The sequence below is a fragment of the Passer montanus genome, unplaced genomic scaffold, assembly GCF_014805655.1.
Source record: "Passer montanus isolate IOZ18808 unplaced genomic scaffold, ASM1480565v1 scaffold136, whole genome shotgun sequence".
In the NCBI taxonomy this organism is placed as follows: domain Eukaryota; kingdom Metazoa; phylum Chordata; class Aves; order Passeriformes; family Passeridae; genus Passer; species Passer montanus.
Genome location: NW_024360497.1, coordinates 208,716 through 228,073, shown reverse-complemented (window position 1 = coordinate 228,073; position 19,358 = coordinate 208,716). Strand labels below are relative to the sequence as shown.

Below are 19,358 nucleotides of genomic sequence, written 5' to 3'. Positions count from 1 at the left end.
GTGCAGTTAAAAAAGTAAAGGTAGAAGCCTTTATCTAGTTGTATTGTCTGCTGCTCCCTTTGTAGAAAGGAGAAAGCTTTCGAAAAAAGCTGTAAAAAGTAAGATGCTTTGTTCAGAGCAAAGAAGAGTAGCTGCTTCCCAGGAGGAGAATCTCCACCTTGCCAGGGAACTAACAATAGAAATAAGAAGTAGCCTTAAGAGCTCCCAGTGTCTGAGGCATTGAGGCTGTACAGGGCAGAATGAGAAGTTTGCAGATTTAGCGTCTTATATTTTTCAAATACTGTTTGCTGAGATTTGTTAAAGATGGAATTCCTTATGCTGCTGCCAGTGTTGTTCAGGTTTGAAGGACAGGTGTCTGGCAAGGAAGGCAGGAACCTCCCTTGGAAAGGAGAATATGACCCCCTTCCCTCCGAATTATTAGCACTTTGAAATTGCAGGGCTTTCAGGCAAAGACATGAGAAAAGGAGCAGCAGTTCCTTACTAGCATGTGTGTGTAAGAAGGCAAACAAGCAGCAGCCCGGCAGCACCGAGGGCAGACGCAGAGCCCAGGGCGGCCTTCTCCCGGCCCAGCCCCTTCCCTGCGCTGCAGTTCCGCGCGCAGCCAGCAGGGGCGCTGCTGGCTCCCGGCCGGGCGGGGCGGGGCCATGATTCCCCCGCGGCTGCAGGGGGCGCTGTGGCGCAGCTCGGCCGCCCCTCTGCGCACGGCAATGGCGGCGCGCTGGGGCAGCGATGGAGAAGGGGCTTCCTCTGGAGCCTCAGGGACAGCCGGTCCCGCTGCACCTCCGGGTGCTGAAACGCACTGCAGCAGGAACCTCGGAAGCAGCTGGAACGGCAGAGGCGGGCACACCCAGGGTGACAAATAAAATGTAAGAGAAAATTCTGCAGCCCCCGGCTAAGTGGCTGCAGCCAGCTGCACCCCGTTCCCCCACCTTGGTCACTTCTTTTGTCTCTCTTAAGTTCTGGTTATTATCATCTCTTAGGCAACATATGGGAGAAAATTCCCTGAGAGAAAGGAAAAAAAAATCCTAACCTCTAACAAGTGTACATTCTTTGTATGTGAGTCACTAATGTGACTGAAGGAGTAGCAGGGTAGTCCCCTTTCCCCCAGATTGCAGCTTACACAGTCTACAAAGTCAAAGTAAGCAGGAGACAAAAAATTGATTATTAGCTCAAGGAAACTTTTCCTTCCCCACTTGAGAGCTGAGATGCAAGCTCAGTTTGGAAAACAGAAATGAGGGGTGCTGCAGTGTGAAACACAGTCTGATACTTGGATAGAGGCTCTGAAGGGAAGGAGGTTTCTATTTCTAACACCTTGTCCTGTAGCTTACCTAGTAAAGGCATGTGTGACCGTAGCAGTAAGTTCAAATGTAATTGCAGAAAAGACTGTTGCAGACATATTTCAATATCATCAGCTCTTTTGTTGCTTTCTGTGCTTTTCTCATTATTTTCTTAGTCTAGTGTTTGTGCTTCTATTTGATAGTTGACCTTTTGCTGCTACCTATAGACCCTCTCTTATCCCCTGCAGGTGTCCCCCCTTCATGAGCCATGAGCCAGTTTAATTGATCTTGTGCTCAGGGCAAGGCTATTCCTTCTGCCACCCCATGCACTCCCCTTGGGCTCTGAAACAGAACCAGCATTTGCCAGACCTCTTTATGAGCTTCTTAACTCACTGACCTGGCCGTAGTCTAACAAAGCAAGATTAATTTTAAAAAAAATGGTAACTGGATAGTTGTTTATGGAAGAGCCCAGCAAGTGCCATAGCTGGCAGAGAGACCTGCCCTTAGTGGTAGTCCTTAGTCCAGCCCTCAGGGGCATAGGGAAGTGCAGGTGAGGGTCGCAGGCTCCGGCCACTTGGGCACTTGCTGCACTCTCCATTGAGTTCACTGCGTTTCACCCTTCCAGCCACCTGCACTGCCAGTTGCCTTCTCCAAAAGTGGCCACTTTATTTGAAGGACTCGTTATTTAAAGGACCTGCAGGCTTGGAGAGCACTAAACTGGAGTCCAGCACTGTGGCTGCACAGCACATCTGTCAGAGGTACAGGAGAGAGCTTTGTCCAGCTCAGCAGAGCACCCCTGAGAGCTGAGACATGGGCAAGGGGCAGACCCTGGAGGTTTGCTGGAGGCTGAGGAAGCAGGGACTGCACCATGGGCTGCTCTGTGCAGCCTTGCTGTGAGGACAGGAATTGTGGACACATGCTCGCTTTGCACACACAGGCGAGTCCTTTCCTCCCCCCAATCTCTTCCTAAGGAAAAGGGAGCCAGGTGAGCCTCAGATAAGGTAATGTCATCTGCAGATGGGTCTCTGCTGCTTTGTAGATAAGTACTCCAGCTTCTGTACATGCACAATGCAACAGCTGCATGCAGGCAAAACCCAGCCCCATTCTGAGGACAAGGACAGACAGGGGTGTCTTTTTACCCTTCAAACACAAGCCTTGAAATGGTTTCAGCAACCTCATGTGATTTGGCTGGGCCTGTGTCCTGTTGCCACACTCCTGAAGCAAGGGAAGAGAGGGGCTTTGGAGTTCTTGAAAAGAAGCACAGCTGGGTGAAGGAGGGTCTTGTACTGCAAGAACTAAATCAGTCTGCCCCACAACCATCTCTCAGGAGTGCCCAGAAAGTGGGTGAGGTGGATTTCTGATATGCTGCAAGGCAGGTACTCTCACCAGTCCTGTATTTGATTTAATGACTTTCAGGTTGTTCAAAATTACTGTTAAAAAAATAAATCATATACTTTATGTAAATTAGTAAAACATATTTCTGAGGTTGTAATGTCCCATCTTCAAACTGAACCATGTGGCATTTTCCTAAGATACTTTCTTAATATCAAGAAAATAATTGGTGCTTTTTATAGTTACTCTAAGAGCATGTCTCTCCATTGGTTTCTGTAAGACGAGAGAAGGGATCTACAGGTGATATTGTGTACCTAGCTTCCTGACATCTCTACAGGTTTTCCAAAGTCCATAGTTATCCCAGAGATCTTGATCATGAGAAGATGCAGCCCCAGACCATTTGCACATCTGTACAAAAGCAAGCGGCTTTGGGCAGTGGTTGGACACAGAGACTGGATACAGAGGTTTGACCAGGTTGTGGATTGGCCAGGTTGGATGGGTCTAGGAGCAACCTGATACTGTGGAAAGTATCCCTACATGTGGCCAGGGTGTGGAATGAGCTGGTGTTTAAGGTCCCTTCCAACCCAAGCCATTCTGTGATTTCAAGAGCTGTACTGTGGGTAGGAGAGCAGTGCTGCAATGGGAATGAGGCCCTTGCTGCTGGCCCTCAGTTGGGGTTTCCTGTGAAGGCAGCACATGTAACACCGGGGCTCCTTCTTCTCTCTCTGCAGGAACATGACATTGAGACAGCTTTCGGAGTGGTTCATGTCACCATGAGGGGCACACCCAAGGGGAACAGACCTGTCATCCTCACATACCATGACATTGGCCTCAACCGTAAGCCCTTGCATTGCCAGGACCCTGAAAAAGTGATTATTCGTGGTATTTGCTTTTGAGCATGGGGAGTAGCAGGCCTGGTATGGAGCTGAGATGAGGTCATTCCAAGGTGAAAAGATAAAGGTCTGCAGGGGAGAGAGCACATGGTGTGCACCTGTCCAATCCAACAGCCCTTGAAAGGTAGGGCCAAGGTGGAAAGATGAAAATAGGTCCACCCAACACACCATAGTGCTCTAGCTGACTTGCTGCACTGTGTGATAGGGCATCCATTCCGTGGGTGCTGGGCAGGTGAACAAGTCCCTTCTACATGGCTGCAGCAGTAGTGTAATATTCTGGTGGGTGCAGTTGCTCTTTTGACGTCTTCCCACCCAAAATGTACTGTTACATTCACAAAGGTACTTCTGTGTGAGTGCTTTAAGTACCCGGGTGCTGCGAGGCCCTGCTTTCTGGGGCATTGCAGGCTGACTGTTGTTTGTCTGCCTGCCCTCCAGTCATGGCAGTTCCATTGCTGACTCAGTGCTGCATTGCAGTTCTGAGGCACAGCACGTACACCATCCAGCACCCACTGCCCTGTGGTCAAGTGGGGGCTTGAGCTCCTGCAGGTGTGTGCCGTGGTGTTTGGAGGGTGGCTTGCAATAAAACTTAAAGAAGTGTCTAATTTCTTGTTGTTGTTGTTTCAGACAAATCCTGTTTTAATGCATTCTTTAACTTTGAAGACATGCAAGAGATCACCCATCATTTTGCTGTGTGCCATGTAGACGCACCAGGCCAACAGGAAGGAGCCCCCCCATTCCCATCTGGGTAAGAGCTCTGCAGTGACCCATGTTGTTCAGTCTGGACTGAGGTAGCACCCAGTTTAAGCCAGCTGGGACTGCCAGGCTGAGTGTAGTGTAAAGCAGCTGCCAGCAGCAGAGGAAATGGCAAGATAAGGAAGCTTTCCAAGGGTCATTCAGGGAACTCTCCAATTACTAAGGCATGGGTAAAGCCCTCACTAGGGCTGAGTCTGATACCACCTTTCTGACTTGAATATGAACCCAGCACACTGCAGCTGAGCTGGCATTTCATCTGTCCATCTTGCCACAGAAGTCTGACTGCCCAAAAGACCATAGCTCTGTGTTAGTCTTGCTCTGAGGGATGGGATCCACACAGTCAGCTGAAACACACAGTATCGTTGCACATTAATAACCTGTGCACATGTCTACCACATGTTCTTTGTCCCTCCTACCTTGAGTGGAACTGGAAGGTAACCTCTGAAAGGCTGTATTTGGAGGTGCTCCCTTTCTTTTCAGGTACCAGTATCCCAGTATGGATGAACTGGCTGAAATGTTACCTGCTGTTCTGACACACCTAAAGTAAGTCTCTGAAAGGAAATGGGGTGAGCCAGCTGGATACTGCTATTCCAGCACCTACTTCAGTCTCTGCTTGCCATGACTGATATGCTCGCTGAGGTGTCCCCAGAGGCACAAGTATCTGCTAACGAGTGGGACCCTGTCTACTTTAGTGCTGGGGACACCGTCCGATACATGAAGCAATTTATGGCTGCTGCATCATTACCGCCTTGTTTTAAAAACAAACCATAAGTGCACAGCTGGATGCTGTGGAAGGGGGAAAGGCTTTGCCTCTAGGGATGCTTCAGCTGAGCTAAGTTAGTTGTGCTGACTATGAAATGCCTCTATTTCAGCCTGAAAAGCTTCATTGGGATTGGCCTAGGAGCTGGTGCTTATGTCCTCAGCAGGTGTGCAGTAAGTATCTCTTCACTGCTTGTGGCTCATGTGGAGTGTTGATCAGACTGTGTGGGGCACGGGAAAAGTAATGTTCAGTAATTACAGCAGGGATGCAGGGTGCCATGGGATGGCTACCTCCATCCATATGGTTATGTTGGAGTACTTGGGGTTACTCTGAAGTTGTGCCAGGCATGGAAACATTGTAATGTGATGTCTTTGAGTCAGCTGAGCCCATCCTGGGTACTAGGAATAGTCAGTCTTGAATCTTTACAGAGACCGACTGCATGACTGTGTGCTGTGTCCACTGTTTGTGGCAGCAAAGAATGGATGTACTCCAAACTGGTGTTGATGTGGAATGTGCTTTGTCACTGGAGGAAGCAGATTTTACTCCACCCTTACACAAGAGAGTTGCTTCTATTTCAGTACCTGCTTACACATTTCTCTCTGGTGTAGTGTTAATGTGAAATCAGTGGGTATCATTTAGGACAATACAGGAATTTATCAGGAATTTGCTTGAGTCTTTCAGAGTTAGTGTTAAAAAATCCCAGAAAATCTGACACTTTCAGTAAAATTTGCTTCAGGTTGTTGTATGCAGAGAGTTGCCAGTTGTTCAGGCCACCATCATTTCTTCAAGCCACTGTGCTGGGCAGCTGCCCCTCCTTACACAAAGTTCTCTGTCCCGCTCCCTACAGTCAGCACTGAGCTGGGGCAGTGTGAGACATTGGTGTTTCACTGTTCCTTGCCTTCTGTATCTTGGATAGTTTTCAGCCTTGCTAAAGAGGAGTTTGTGCAAATCAGCCTTAGTCCTCAGCGAAGTGCCACAAGTGTGCCCTTGCCACACTCCCTGGGCTGCGGGCAGTTTCCTGCTGAGGACAGAGATGTTTCCTTCTCTTTCACATCAGTGCAGTAGAGCAGGAGAGCTGCCTTGGAGCGAGCCAGAACTCAGCAGAGGTTGGTTGCCTCTGATTTCTAATTTTGTATTTGCAAGCAGCTGTCGTAAGTGCTTTGTACCTGTGCTGCCCAGGTCCAGCCCGAGGTACACTGGAGGGTTTTGGGTTGCTGGATGGAGCAGAGGAAGGGGTGTCTGCAGGCGGGGGCAGCAGGGGTGCTGTCTGGGGAGAGGGTGCTCCTGTAGCTCAAGCTTTCCATACTGCAGGTGCTTGGGGGCCTCAGCACTAACTCCCCTGCCATTTGCCCCATTTCCACTGGGAAAACTGCTTCTTCCTTGAGGAGAATGAGGTGCTCTCTGGCATAGTAGCTTGTCGAGGTTCCTCACAGAGGTGCTGGATTGGAGCAAAGAAGGTTGCTGCTCCCTGTAACACCCAGGGCCTGAGCAGGACCTGCAGCTGTGCCCCTAGCACAGGGGCACACAGGTCACCAGAAGGCACTGCTGAGTCTATAGGTGCTGTGGAGCACCTCAGTGCCACAACTGAGTCAAGTCTGGTCTTGCTGGGAGCCACTGCCTCCTGGCACAGAGGAGCTCTCTAGTTTGTCTTGCACCTTTTGCAAGAAGCTTTCCAGCTTCTGCACCAGCTGTTGACCACTGTGTGGACTGAATAATCCTTCTGAGTGTGCCTCTGCTCTCTTCCCACAGCTCAGCCACCCTGACCTGGTGGAGGGACTTGTTCTTATTAATGTTGATCCATGTGCAAAGGGGTGGATTGATTGGGCAGCATCCAAGGTGAGATTCTGCTTTCCCACACATGTGCTCTCCACAGCACCTAATGAACAGTGTGTAGAGTAAAAAAAAAAGGACAGAATACAGGATTTTTTCCATTTCTGGCAAAAACTGTACAATTTCCTTTCTTGTCCCTGCTGTGTTCTAAGTCTGGGTATAGTATGGCCTCTGCCATAGGAGCATGGGTGGGCGTGATCACATGAATGAGAAATGTAGACAAACTGCTTGGATCACTCAGCTTTCCTCTGATTCCTCTGCTTGCAGGCTTCATTTGATTGATATTGAATGGATCTCTTAAATATTTTCTTATTCTGGTGCCTTGAAGTTATTTAAGGTTTCAGGTTTTTTTTGGAGAGCTGGGTTGTGTATACACAGTTTCTTTGAATCTTTGCATGTCCATCCCAAGCTTCAGGCATTTGCCTCTTATATAATATGAATAGTTACTTCATTGTTTCCTTTACTCTGAGTAGCTGTTTTGCAATGTGTGATGAAACTGCATTTTTCTCTTACTCTCCTCCTCATTCATGGCCACTCTTCAGTTTTCAGGCTGGACAACCAACATAGTGGATATTGTCTTGGCACATCATTTTGGCCATGTAAGTACCCAGCAGATGTTAATGTTGCCTGTACAACTGTGCATGGAGCTATAACTTCTGTATGTGTCTGCTCCCAAATAGTTCTGGTCCATCAGATAAAGGTTGCCACAGGTAGTACCATTTTCTCTGTGTGTCAAGCTGACGTTAGGGTTGGCGTGCTGGGGGGCACACACATCCTCACTCCTGCCCTCACTGTCTCCAGGCCGTGCACTGGTGGTAGGACTCCTTTGTGGTGCCCAGGACACTGTCTACAGAAACTAGTGGCAATCAGTTCTCTGTAGCTAGCATGGAAGCCTTTGGACTGTGGGTAGAGCAGAGGCCAGCTGGGAGCTGGCAGTGGGATCTTGTATCTGTTCAGATGTTGAACTGCTGCATTCTGCTCTTCATCTTACCCTTCAGTTTCAGCAGAGGCAAACCAGCCCCTCCTGAAAGCTTTGAATACAGCAATGCCTTCTGTTTGGGATTAGCTGTCTCTCAACCAGCAGGCCTACTGGGCAATGACAGGGATAGTGCCTTGTGCACACTGTATATGCCACACAGCAGATGAGTCCCTGACCTGGAGTCTTCTTGCAATAACACATCAGCACTGAAAGGAATGCTTCCTTCTCCAGCACACTTCCTCCTGTGCACCTCCTGCTCTCTTCCCACTGTCAAGCCCCTTCATTGTATGTAGTGCTTCCTTGCATTCCCTGTTCTCTCTGGCTCTCTCAGAATGTAGTTTCTTCTTACAACTGGGTGCTGGAACTGAACTTTCCCCTGGTCACAGTCTTACAGCTTAAGTATTTTTTTACTTTATTACGTTTATTAGTATTATTACATACTTTGCTTCTTAAACATTAAATGTAAGTGCATTGCAGTATTGAGGCACAGCACATACACCATTCAGCACCCACTGCCCTGTGGTCCCAGTGGGGGCTTGAGCTCCCACTGAGAAGACTTACTCCCACTGAGTAAGTGGGAGACCTACCAAACGCAGAGTGATTTGTATCTGTGCATTACTGAGGCTTGGGAGTTAACTTATCCCATCTCAGGATGCTTGTACTCTGGCAGCAGCTTGTGCAGTATCAGTTGTAAAAGTGTGGTCACATTACCAAAGCACATCACATAAACACTTCATATCTCTGGGATCCTTATGCAGTGTGGAGTTGCTGCCCTCTGTGTCACTGTTCACAGGGAATGATGTGTATGGATACAGTTTAATGCTTTGGCATTTTTATGACTGTTGCTTCTTTACTTATGAAAAGTATGTTTCTTGTTCTTCAATTCTTCTGCTTTTGTACAGGAGGAACTGCAGGCAAATCTAGATTTGATCCAAACATACAGGCTTCATATTGCGCAGGACATTAACCAAGACAACCTTCAGCTGTTCCTCACCTCATACAACAGGTATCGGATACCTTTTTGCCTAGCAGACAGCTCCCATAGCTTTCCTGCTCAGCAGATTTGCTGCCATATGTGTTATCCTACTGGGTATTGTATCAGGGGAACCTTTGTCCTAAGCCCAGTTTTCAGCTGATATCCTGAGCCAAACCTAGCCCTTGTGTCTGCCCCCAGGCCCTGTCACACCTCAGTAGCTCATCTCTGGGCACACAGCAGTGCCATGAGAGGATGAATCCTGTTTTCTGGGAATGACTGCTGGGGCTCTTGCTCAGGGCATGATACATGGAGTTGCCTGGGTGCTGGAGCCAGCACTCATGGTTGGATTTTGTGTGCTCCCATGATAATCAATTTCCTCTGCAGATTTAATGGAGTACTGTTATGTTTTGTCTTTCAGTCGTAAAGATCTAGAAATTGAGAGACCAGTTGTTGGTGTCAATGAAATGGTTGCAAAAACACTCAAGTAAGTTGTCTGAATCAGTCTATCTCAGTTGCTGACTCTGCAGTCTCTTCAACAGAAAAGATGTTGCTTCTCAGCAAGAACTGCACCAAGCACAAGCACTGGGAAGACTGTCCAAGACAGTCCCAGGCTGTGGTAACAGGACTGGCAGCTGCAATGGGGCAGAGGTGTCTGGAAGTCCTCTCATTAAGAATACATTGAATTTCTCCAGAAGGCAGGGTCAGAGGCACATATGTGTGCTTTGCCAGTTGGCATGCATGGATAGGACAGTCTGGGTGCATCTGCAAGCCCTGGAGAATTATTTGGTACAACAAAATGCCAAGATGATGGCAGGCAGGGATTTTGATGAGCCTTTTTTTGTTAACCTTTCATGAGGGTGTTGATTCACAGAGCTCAACCTTCTCAGAAACCCCTTTGATGCACTTGGAATAACACCTCTGTTTTGGCTTTTGACCAGGTGCCCTGCCTTGCTTGTTGTTGGTGACAACTCCCCTGCTGTGGAAGCAGTGGTATGTATCCATGAACTCTTTCCTCTTGTGACACTAGCCCCACAAGTCATTTAGCAACCCTTCAGTGCTTTCATCTTGTTCAGAATGAGTTACAGACAGTGGCTCTTTGTCCCAAGCTCTTTTTCAGTCCTCCAGCTACTCATGGGAGAGCCGAGGCTCTGGGGCCCTGAATGGCCCTCAGGGCAACTCCAAGGTGAGGATGGCAGAATCTGAATGAGCATCCTCCTCAACAAGTGATGCAAAGGACCCTGTTTGGGATCGTGCATGCTTCCCTGAGCTCTGCCAGGCTGCCGCCTGCAGTTTGATTCAAGTCTTGAATTGCTGTTGTTTTGCTGGGGCTACCTGGGGATTAAAACTGAGTGTGACTCCAGTTCTTGTGCTGGGGAGACAGGTGGAGCTCTCTTAGAGTACTGCATCACCAGAAGGGCAGCACTTGGGAGCTCTGCTCTGCTCTGCAGACACCTATAACCCATTTCCCTCCCATCTCAGCTATAAACGGGGCATGGCACAGGGTAGTGTGGTTGTGGTGGGTGTTGCTCCTCCCTGTCAGGCGGGGATCATGAGGAGACCAGGGGCTTGTGAACAAAAGCAGCTGCTAAAACTGTGGAAGAGTATAGGAGTCTCCTGCAGCAGTAACTTGAACCTAGGAGCCATGCATGGAGAACATTTTCCGGCCATGGCCTGTTGCCTTGGTCTGTTTGATCTGGAAGTCTGAAATTAAGTCTGGAAGTTTTAACTTTTCCAGGATACTATCCTTGAAAATTCCCATTGCTTACTGGCCACAGTACAGTACAGGATAAGGTCTTCTGCATATTAGTGTGCCTGTCTGGCTGCCCAGGTTCCCTGCCCAGAATAACCTCCCCTGCTGAGGTTGCTTTTCCTATAGAGCCCCTGCCTATTTCCTTTTTGCAGCAGTCTTGCAGAGAAGAAGTGGTTGTGGCCTTCTTGTCTGGCCAGGGGACTGAGTGACCTCCCTTATGCTGCATTGCACAGAAATCTCCTTCCCTCCCAGTCTTGCTGTCAGAGCACAGAAGTGCTCCAGGGTTTTATAGTGCATCCCAAAACTGGGGTATGATTTCAGTTGAATTCATGACCTGTCATCACAAGGTCCCTTAGATGGAACACCTGCCATTCCTCCCTGGATGTTTTATTCATTGTTCACTTCTTACATGGTCTCTGCTTTCTTGCTTGGTCCTTCCTGGCTCCAAAGAAGCTACCACTGCTGAAGACAGCCACTGCTTCTGGTGCAGCTAGTTCTCATTTTATATCTGAGTCTTTGAGTTTTCTGTGTGACACCATGTCCCTCTCTCCTTTTTTCTAGGTTGAATGCAATTCCCGTCTTGACCCAACCAAAACTACCCTTCTGAAGGCAAGTGCCACTCCAGAATCATTCTGGCCAGCATAAAGACACTATTTTTGCTCAGCTCCACTTAGGTTTTTGCTTTCCATACATTTGGCTTTGAGAAGTTTTTGGACAGTCATTCAGGGCTGTGCTCTCTCCTCCATGGAGCCAGGGCTTGAGAGGGAAGAGTTTGTCAGGGAGTCCCCCAATCCCTGCCTTATGGCCACCTTCAACTGGCAGGGAAGACCCGTGAGAGTTAGCAGAGATGCCCTGCCTCCACCCTGCTCTCTGCAGCAAAACATCCTTTTTCCTATCTTTGTACTGGTCCTTTCCACCCTCACCTGTGGCCCTGCAATGTGCCAGACAGCAGCTGTATGGAAGTGCAAAGTGATGGGTTTGGGCAGAGTGGCCGGGGGAGAGGTGGCTGGGCTTCTGGAGCATGGTCTGAGATCACTTGGTGACGTGGCCTCCAAGGTGCAGGGTTCCCTCAGCAGCAGGTCCCTGAAGGTGTATCACCTTGGCCTTGCTCTGGTTGTAGAGGTGAGGTGGTGGAAGCTGCAGTGTGGTGATCTCAGCTCTGGCAGGTGGGTGGTGCTGTCTTGGTTTGGGGTTGTCCTCCTGGGCAGGAAGGACAGCTCAACCTGCCTTTTCTTCCTGCTGCAGATGGCCGACTGCGGTGGCTTGCCCCAGGTGGTTCAGGTGAGACACACCTTGGCTCTCCCATGGCATTTGAGGGCAAAAGAGCCCTTTGTTCTGCTTGCACTAAAGCCACCCTCTCTGTTTCCACAGCCTGGCAAGCTGACGGAAGCCTTCAAGTACTTTGTGCAGGGAATGGGCTACAGTAAGTGGCAAACAGAATTTCGTGGTTTGGAGCAGGGTTGTCATGAAGGGAACTCAAGCTTTCTGGTCCATCTGAGCCCACTGGCACCTGTGTTCCTACCCTTGAGCTACTGTGGTTGCCAGGAGATCCATCCATGCTGGAAAATCAACTAGTGTGCTGACATGCCTTAGCAAGCTAGTGTTGTTCCCTGACATGTGTTGGTAAAACCTTTTAAGTTTGTCTTTGTGCCAATCCAGAAAAATGTGTTCCCAAGAACAGCAAGTCTGTGCATACCTTCTCCAAAGGGGAAAGAAGTAGCAGTGCAACCCCATGACTAGTCTGGGTATGAGAGTTCCCCCCTTTCTTCTCACATGTTCCTGTTTCTCTCAGACTCATCAGGGTTAAATTAATACTCCACAACAAATCCTCTAATGACAGAACAGGTTCCTGGGTGACTTCTGAGGCACCCAGGGAGCCCAGAGAGAGCTGTGCTTTGCACCAGTGCATGTCCTGCCCTATGGCTTCCTCACCATGCTTGGAGGCAGAAGACATTGTCACCTGAGTGTGTCAGACTATCAGCTGCTCAGCTCCCTGCCCTTGGTGTTCCTGAGGAATTGGAGGAGAAGGGCTTCTTTACTTATCTCCAAGAAGGGCTTTACTACTCAGGAACATCAGGAGAAGGGCTTCTCAGTGCACTACAGCAGCTCTTTCTTGCCTACTGGGGTCAGGAGTTCCCTTTTGTGGATAATGAGCCTTCAAAAGCTGGAGTTAGGGAAGAGGTTTGGTTTGTGTGACTGGCTGACCACTCAGCATGGCCACCATAAGAGCTGGGACACGAAGTGGTCTCCTCACAGCTTTGCCAGATCATGGTCAGGGCTCAGCAGAACCTGTCCTTTTCCTGAGGGCTCTGCAGATAACACAAACATGTAGGACAGTCATGTTGGCCAAAGGAACCTGATCCTGCAGAGGAAGATGCTGTGCAAGGAGGGTTCCTCAGCCTCACTGAGAGTGTTTCAATGTTCATGTCTCTTGTGTTCCTGGAGTTAGTAAAATCAGCAAGTGCTGTTGTTAGAGCAAGGGGGAGCAGCATTTCAGCAGCACTTTGGAGGTCAGCTCTCTTGTCAATAGGACATGCAGCCCTGGAGAAGAACAGGCCAATTTTCTCCTTCCCTAATTAGTAGCTGGTCCCAGAATAGTTTTCCCAGCTTTCATGGACAAGACTGTGGGACTGTGGAATGTGGTCAGTTCTCTTGGGGAGAACAAGGTAGAAGCAAAACAGCTGGGCACTGATAGAAATACAGAAATCAGTTCTCCAGCAGCTGTTCACTGCCTTCTATACATGGGCTGAAGCAGCTGGATGTACTTCTGCTGACACTGCAGATGGAAGTACCAGCCTTGAAGGAGAATTGCATCAGGAGTCTGATGCTGTCATCCCAAAGACATGAATTTCTGTCCCATAGCTGGAGTTACACAGTGTACCCCGGGGAAACCATATTTCTGTTGAACAGGTGTGGGTTGTGCAGTGGGGAGTTATTGTCGTCAGGTACAGTGTGATTTTCAGCTAAAGGCATTGAAGAGATCTGGCCCTGATGGGTTTTTAGGTGAGCTTGGCATCTCCTTGAGATGCTTATTAGCAGCTGTTCTTACAAATCGTGGGAGCTTTCAGTGCAGTGTACGAGCTGGGAACAGAAGGAAAGGTAGCTGGGGGTCCCAGGAGTAGTGCAGCCACTCGTCACACACCGCAACTAATGGGCTCTTTCCTGTATTCATCCCTTTCCTTGTCTCATGTTGTTTCCAGTCCCTTATGTGCAGCTCAGCCACCTAAGCACTGAGTCAGGTACCTCCAACCGTGCATCCACCTCGGCCCTGGTCTGTGTGCTGAGTGGAATTGTTCTCCGGGTGCTTTGCTGTCTCAGCATGTCCTGCTGTGGGTGGGCTGATCATTGTACAGTGCGTGCTATGGGTTTCCACCTTTCATTTGTATTTTGTTGATTGTTGCATGACATCAGCTCTGTGGTTTTCTAGAGTGATGAGACTAACTTTCAAAAGGTCATCCATGCCACAGCTGCCTTGGTTTGCACAGACACTGGCCGTGGCTGCACTTGCAGAGGATCAGTTACACTGCTGGCATTTTCTCACCTTGGACCTTTTGAAATTAGGCCTTAAACATCTTGCTTTAGACATGCAGAGACTTAATTTTGGCAGTGAAGAGTGAGTTTTCTTCCGAAGGGTGCAGCTCTTTCTGTGCTTACCCCGGGACACATACCTGAGTGACTGTGGTCTTGGCTCCAGGGGCTGCCTCCTTGTCTGAGTCCCATGTTTGTTCTGTCTTGCAGTGCCAGCAGCCAGCATGACCCGGTTGATGCGTTCCCGTAGCCACTCCTCCTCCAGCGTGGGCTCTGGCGAGAGCAGCCGCAGCCGGTCTCATGCCAGCACCCACGGGGAAGGGAGTGCTGGAACCCCAGAAGGAATTGACCTCCAGGCTGCACCTCAAACCATGGAAGTATCCTGTTAGGCAGGAGCCCCTCTTCTGGATTCAGACAGCTCCACTCACCCCACTGAACCCACTCAGAATTTAGCATTTCATCCAATATGGCATTAACTGTTCTCTCTAACCTGTGCATGCCCATCTGAGCAGCCACCTCCTTGGTAGTCTGTACTTGACATTACTTTGATCTTTTCTGTATCCCCTTGACATCAGAGTCTCTTTAAAACTCGTTGACATTCCACAGTCTTTGTAAGTCCCATTACTGTACATGCTGATGCCATCTCCTGTCTGTGCTGTGTATCAATCCAGATGACAGCCATTGTCTCCCCTCTTCATTTAAATATAATTTCTGTGGCTTTGTGAGGTTTAGAATTGCTTCCTAGTTGTGCTTCTGCTAAAGGACATGTGTGATGCAGTTGGTATGTCATTGGTGGGACGTGGGAAAGTAAGACCACGAGGATGAGGCACTCCAGGCACTGGAGTGGGCAATGCAGTGTGGAGCTGTACCTGGGACACAGAATCCACTGGAAGATCTCTGTGTCCCCAGGGCTGTTTCACATGCCATGCAGGCTGAGAATAACAAATGGTCAGGAATACTGGTTTGGTCTTACCTGTGTATGTGTGTTAAGAAGGAGCAGAGTGATTTCTTACCTGAGCCTCCTGAAAAAGCAAAGCAATTAACCAATAGACTACACTAACAAGGTGCACTATTGACCTAGTACAAGGGATTAAACTCCAGTAGCCCTGGCTCTAGACCACTTCTGCAACCCTCTGCTGACCCTGCAGAAGGGCTGGATGCAGTGACACATAGTTGCTGTTCTCCCCCGGCACAGGTGAATATTTAATATTGAGCAGGTTGTGAAATGGGAAGCAATGCCTCTTGCCAGGTGGAGATCTCAGAATCTCCTGCACTGCCATCTCTGTATCCCACTGCCACTGCCCCAGGCAGCATCTGCACAGGATGCAGTTACATGGGGGCAGGGAACACAGTGAGTGTGGCAGCCAGAAATCACACATTCCTGTGAATCATGTCAAAAGGGTGAGCAGTGAACACCTCTGTGCAGATAGCAGTTACTGTCTTTGTGGAATTCACAACTATGGTACCTTTTTACACCTGGCTGGGTCATCGAGGGTGGGCAGCAGATGCCTGCTGCCAGGGTCTGGTGTTAATGGGAGAAAAGGGATGAGTGGTCAGGCTGCTGCAAGTCTCAATTGATAAGCAAAACCTTTCCTCACTGCTGAGCAGCCTTGACCTAATGGGAGCCAACTCCTCCCAGGGTCATGCTCATTTTCTGCTCCATTTCAGGTAGGGAATGGGACCGGGAGGCTCCGCCTGAGGGGGACTTTGTACCGGTTATTGAATAAAGCTATAACTGAGTTTCATTGTTATGCTATGTGCTCTTGGTGGTTTTTTTTTTGGCATGACCTGCACCCCTGGGGGTTTGGCAGTCTGAGTGTTTCTTGCTGCATACAGCAAACATCCCCAGGGCAGGGAGAGGACTGGGCAACTCTGCACCAGAATAATGTGGTTGGTGGCCCTGTGGCCCCTGGCAGAAGGCTGTCCAAGGGCATTGGAGAGCTGGCCTCTGTCAAAATGCAACCAGAAACATCCAGGATGGAAACAATAGGTTTGCAGCAGCACAGGCTACAGGGCTGCTTCTGGCTGATGCTGCTCCCCAGTCTGTGCTGAGCCCCTGCCGTGGGGCCTCAAAAGAGCAAACCACAATCAGGTTCTCGCAGCTTTGGGTTACAAGAGACAGCCTGCAAAAAGAAACAGGGCTCCATCACACACTGTGAGGAGATTCCACCAGGTTCCACTGTGCAGATGGCTGGTGGCACCAACGCCACCCAATGTCCCAGCCATTCCCTATCACCTACATTGTTCTGAAGGTGCTCATGGTATGGGGCTGGTACAGCAGCCACAAGGCCCATGGGGAGAAAGGTGATGCCTGCCGCTTCTGTAGGATGGTTGAATCCCTGTAGTGTGTAAGAGCGCATCAGGCAGTGGGGCTGAGCAGAACAGGGTCCTGGACAGCCCAGCCAAGTGCCCTTTGCCCTGTGCCTGCCAGGCTGCTGTTGCCTGTCGGTGCACTGTGGCAAGTGCTCTGCCTCGGCCTCAGTGACTCACTGCCACATTCACCGGCTGGGTAATGGATGCCTTTACATGTCGTCCTGGCTCACCTTCCCCAGCCTGCACAAATTGGTGGGCCCCTACTCTGGTAATGCCCTGGCAGCCCTCCAGCACCCTGAGCAGTGTGTGGGGAGATGTCCTGTGCCCTGAAAGGAGGGAGGGGGAAAAGGTGGCAGCTGATCCCCCCTGCCCAGGTGCGCCCAGGTTGGGGGGCAGGGCTGTACCTTGTTGAAGCTGTTGACTCACTGCCCACAGTTCAGCGAGGGGCTCTGCTGCCCCATCTGTGAGCCCTGCCCCATGGAAGGGCCAAGGGCAGCCCCAGCTCCCACAGCACTCACTGTCCTCAGGAAGCCATCACTTCACTGAGACAAGATTGAGAGGTGAGGGAAGCTGGGACAGGGGCTGGGCCTCCCCTCACCTGACCCTCGAGGGGCTGTGGGCTGCCTTTCTACTACTCCTGTGAGCCCTTTCTGCTCTCAAGCAGCTCCCTCCAGTTCTCGGAGACCACATCCCCACCAGAGGACTCTCCCATCAGCCAGAGCCTGAGGGAAGCCATCAGCTTTTGCCTGATTCTCTCAGAGACTGACACCCCTGAGCCAGACCCCACAGGAAAGGTGGTTGTTGTAGATAAGTTATGTAATAGTTAGCTTTCACAGTTAAGAGATAGATATTATGTGGATGTATAATGATGTTACTGTAATATGTCCTCCCAGAGACCTCTTTCCCCTTGACCTTGTAATAACCTTGGTAGTGAGGGCATTTGGGAGGGCTGGCTCCTTACCAGGAGGTGCAACATGACAACATGACCTGGCCTCCAATCAAGATGCAGGAAAGTAATCTCCACCAATTGATGTCAGAGATGGACTTGACTGCCAAAATTTTGGGAGGCACTAAAGAGTATAAAAGGCAGAGTATCCATTTTATAGATGAGCACATGGCTGCTAGTTACGGAGACTCCCAGCACTGAAATCTTTCCTCATTCAGTCCTTTGTTGTAATTTTTGTTAAGGCTTAATAAACCTTTTAAAATTTTTAAAGTGAGGATCATTTCTCACATAGTGAAGAACAGCTGAGGACAGGGTCCCCACTTGGCCAGAGCTCTGTGGAGGACACCCATCCCCCATCTCAGCCTTCTCCTACTTTCAGCCACAGACTCTTGTTCGTGCTGGGGCCCCTTGACCGGAACTTGAGACAGCCAAGACCAATGTGGACCACCTGTACTCTCAAAGCAGCAGAGAGAGGATAGAAATGTTCAACAAACCAAATCCTGGCCCAGGTGGAGGAACAGCCCAAGCCTATCAGACCTCCCAAGTTCAAGCACAACTGTTTTAGGGGCAAGGGTGTCTGTGCAGGCCTGTGAGCAGCAGCTGGGGACAATCAGAGAGTTTTCACCCCCATAACTCACCAGTTTGCTTGCTGGGACCAGCAGCCAGGGGGAACCAGCCCCTGACTGTGCCCATAGCAGCTGATTTTTAAACCTTTTAACGCATAGATCGTAAATTCCGTATAACAGGATCCTGCTGGACATGCAGCAATAACCATCTGTTATCAATTAAAAGGCACCTTGTTCACAGCTGAGGTGGACCTATTGTGACTTGCCCACGGGGCAAATTTCACTGCCACAACCTGGGGAATTTGCTCCTGCCATGGCCCTTGGCCCCAGCTGGAGTGAGCAGGCAGCCACCGGCGGTGCTGGTCCTCAGCCAACTCTCTTCAGGCAAATTCATGAGCCCAATAGGTTTAAATGTGTAATTTAACATGCACAACTGCTGTTCTAGGAACAATGGGGAAAGAAATGGGTCTGTGCCAGGAATAGATTATTCAAAGAAGCAGAATGCAAATACTCAGGTACAGCACTGATCCCAGCTACACTGCAGGGCTGAGGGGCCTGAACAGCAGTAGAAAGGCCTCAGAGCAGCCACACTTATGAGCTTTCAACAGGCTCTTATCAGCAAAGCTGGAGCTTCCTCTGTGGCTAGAAGTGGTGCAGAAGCAATTTTGCTGCTTGGCACAATCCCTCTCTGCACCCTGAGGCCGGTGCAGCAAGACCTGCCCCTAACCCAAAAAGCTGCAGGTGTCCTGCTTGGACGTGCTCCAATCCCTTCCTCATTTTCCTATCTGATGAGCTCAATCTTGCAACCTACTATAGTTTTCTTGTTCCCTTCTCCACCCAGAGCTTTACAGACCTGCTCAGCCCCAGCCTCCAGCCCAGGTGGCCTCAGCACAGAACAGGCTGGGGTTTGTCCCAGGCCTGGTCCTGCTGTTGTCACACTTGGGGCCCCAAGGTAACTCAGAGAAGTTTAGCATAGTTTATTTTTGGTATTGATCCATATTGTATGAACCAACATGGCTCTTGGGTTCCTCCCTCCACCACCAATCTGCACCCAGGTTGTTGGGTACATTTACACAAAAGACCACAGTCAAAAGCCTGCTGCTCTGCTATTTGTAACCCGGAGCCAGATAAAATGGGATGGATGTGGCTGTTAAGGCTTTTTAAATCCTTCTCCATTGCCAGCAGCCTCTGAGGCCTCCAACTTCCCTGTCCCGAAAATCTCCTTGTCCTGGGCATGTGCCACTCATGCTGGGAAATGTCTTCCCAGAGCACTGCCAGGCCTTTTCCCTGCCTCTTATGGTGAATGCTGCAGCCTCTAAACACCACGGTCACGAAGCAGATGTTAACAGACAGCTGAAGCACAGAGTGGGTCCAACAGCTCCCAAGAGTAGCAGCGCTCCGGCAGCCCGAGGAGAGCAGAGCAAGAATGCTGACCATGGGGCTCCTCTCCCAGGC

General features: G+C 49.8%; 2 protein-coding genes across 4 annotated transcripts in view; both read left to right on the top strand.

Annotated features, from left to right (window-relative positions):
• Positions 1-15,829, top strand: part of NDRG3 (NDRG family member 3) — a 50,535-nt gene extending 34,706 nt beyond the window's left edge. Inside the window, exons 3-16 of one of the 3 annotated variants that reach the window (XM_039699514.1) lie at positions 3,341-3,446; positions 4,127-4,247; positions 4,736-4,798; positions 5,128-5,188; positions 6,765-6,851; positions 7,388-7,444; positions 8,727-8,830; positions 9,219-9,284; positions 9,739-9,790; positions 11,112-11,159; positions 11,796-11,831; positions 11,922-11,973; positions 13,751-13,789; positions 14,289-15,829. In XM_039699514.1, coding sequence (XP_039555448.1) covers positions 3,341-3,446; positions 4,127-4,247; positions 4,736-4,798; positions 5,128-5,188; positions 6,765-6,851; positions 7,388-7,444; positions 8,727-8,830; positions 9,219-9,284; positions 9,739-9,790; positions 11,112-11,159; positions 11,796-11,831; positions 11,922-11,973; positions 13,751-13,789; positions 14,289-14,467 — 1,071 coding nt within the window. In that variant the 3' untranslated portion in view covers positions 14,468-15,829. Of the gene's footprint in view, positions 1-3,340; positions 3,447-4,126; positions 4,248-4,735; positions 4,799-5,127; positions 5,189-6,764; positions 6,852-7,387; positions 7,445-8,726; positions 8,831-9,218; positions 9,285-9,738; positions 9,791-11,111; positions 11,160-11,795; positions 11,974-13,750; positions 13,790-14,288 lie in introns of all 3 variants that reach the window. The other 2 variants (XM_039699513.1, XM_039699515.1) reach the window with 2 other exon arrangements.
• A 462-nt stretch (positions 15,830-16,291) lies between these two features.
• On the top strand, positions 16,292-17,218 carry SLA2 (Src like adaptor 2). The gene is made up of 3 exons (XM_039699557.1): positions 16,292-16,382; positions 16,459-16,714; positions 17,002-17,218. The coding sequence occupies exons 1-3, from the start codon at positions 16,292-16,294 to the stop codon at positions 17,216-17,218; spliced, it is 564 nt and encodes a 187-aa protein (XP_039555491.1).
• The last annotated feature ends 2,140 nt before the right edge of the window (positions 17,219-19,358 follow it).

Coding starts and splice junctions, on each gene's coding strand:
- SLA2 (XM_039699557.1), top strand. CDS start 16,292: ATGTCCCAGCCATTCCCTATCACCTACATTGTTCTGAAGGTGCTCATG. Junction 16,383..16,458: donor CAAGGCCCATGGGGAGAAAG/GTGATGCCTGCC, acceptor GGGGCTGAGCAG/AACAGGGTCCTGGACAGCCC. Junction 16,715..17,001: donor TGTGTGGGGAGATGTCCTGT/GCCCTGAAAGGA, acceptor CTGACCCTCGAG/GGGCTGTGGGCTGCCTTTCT.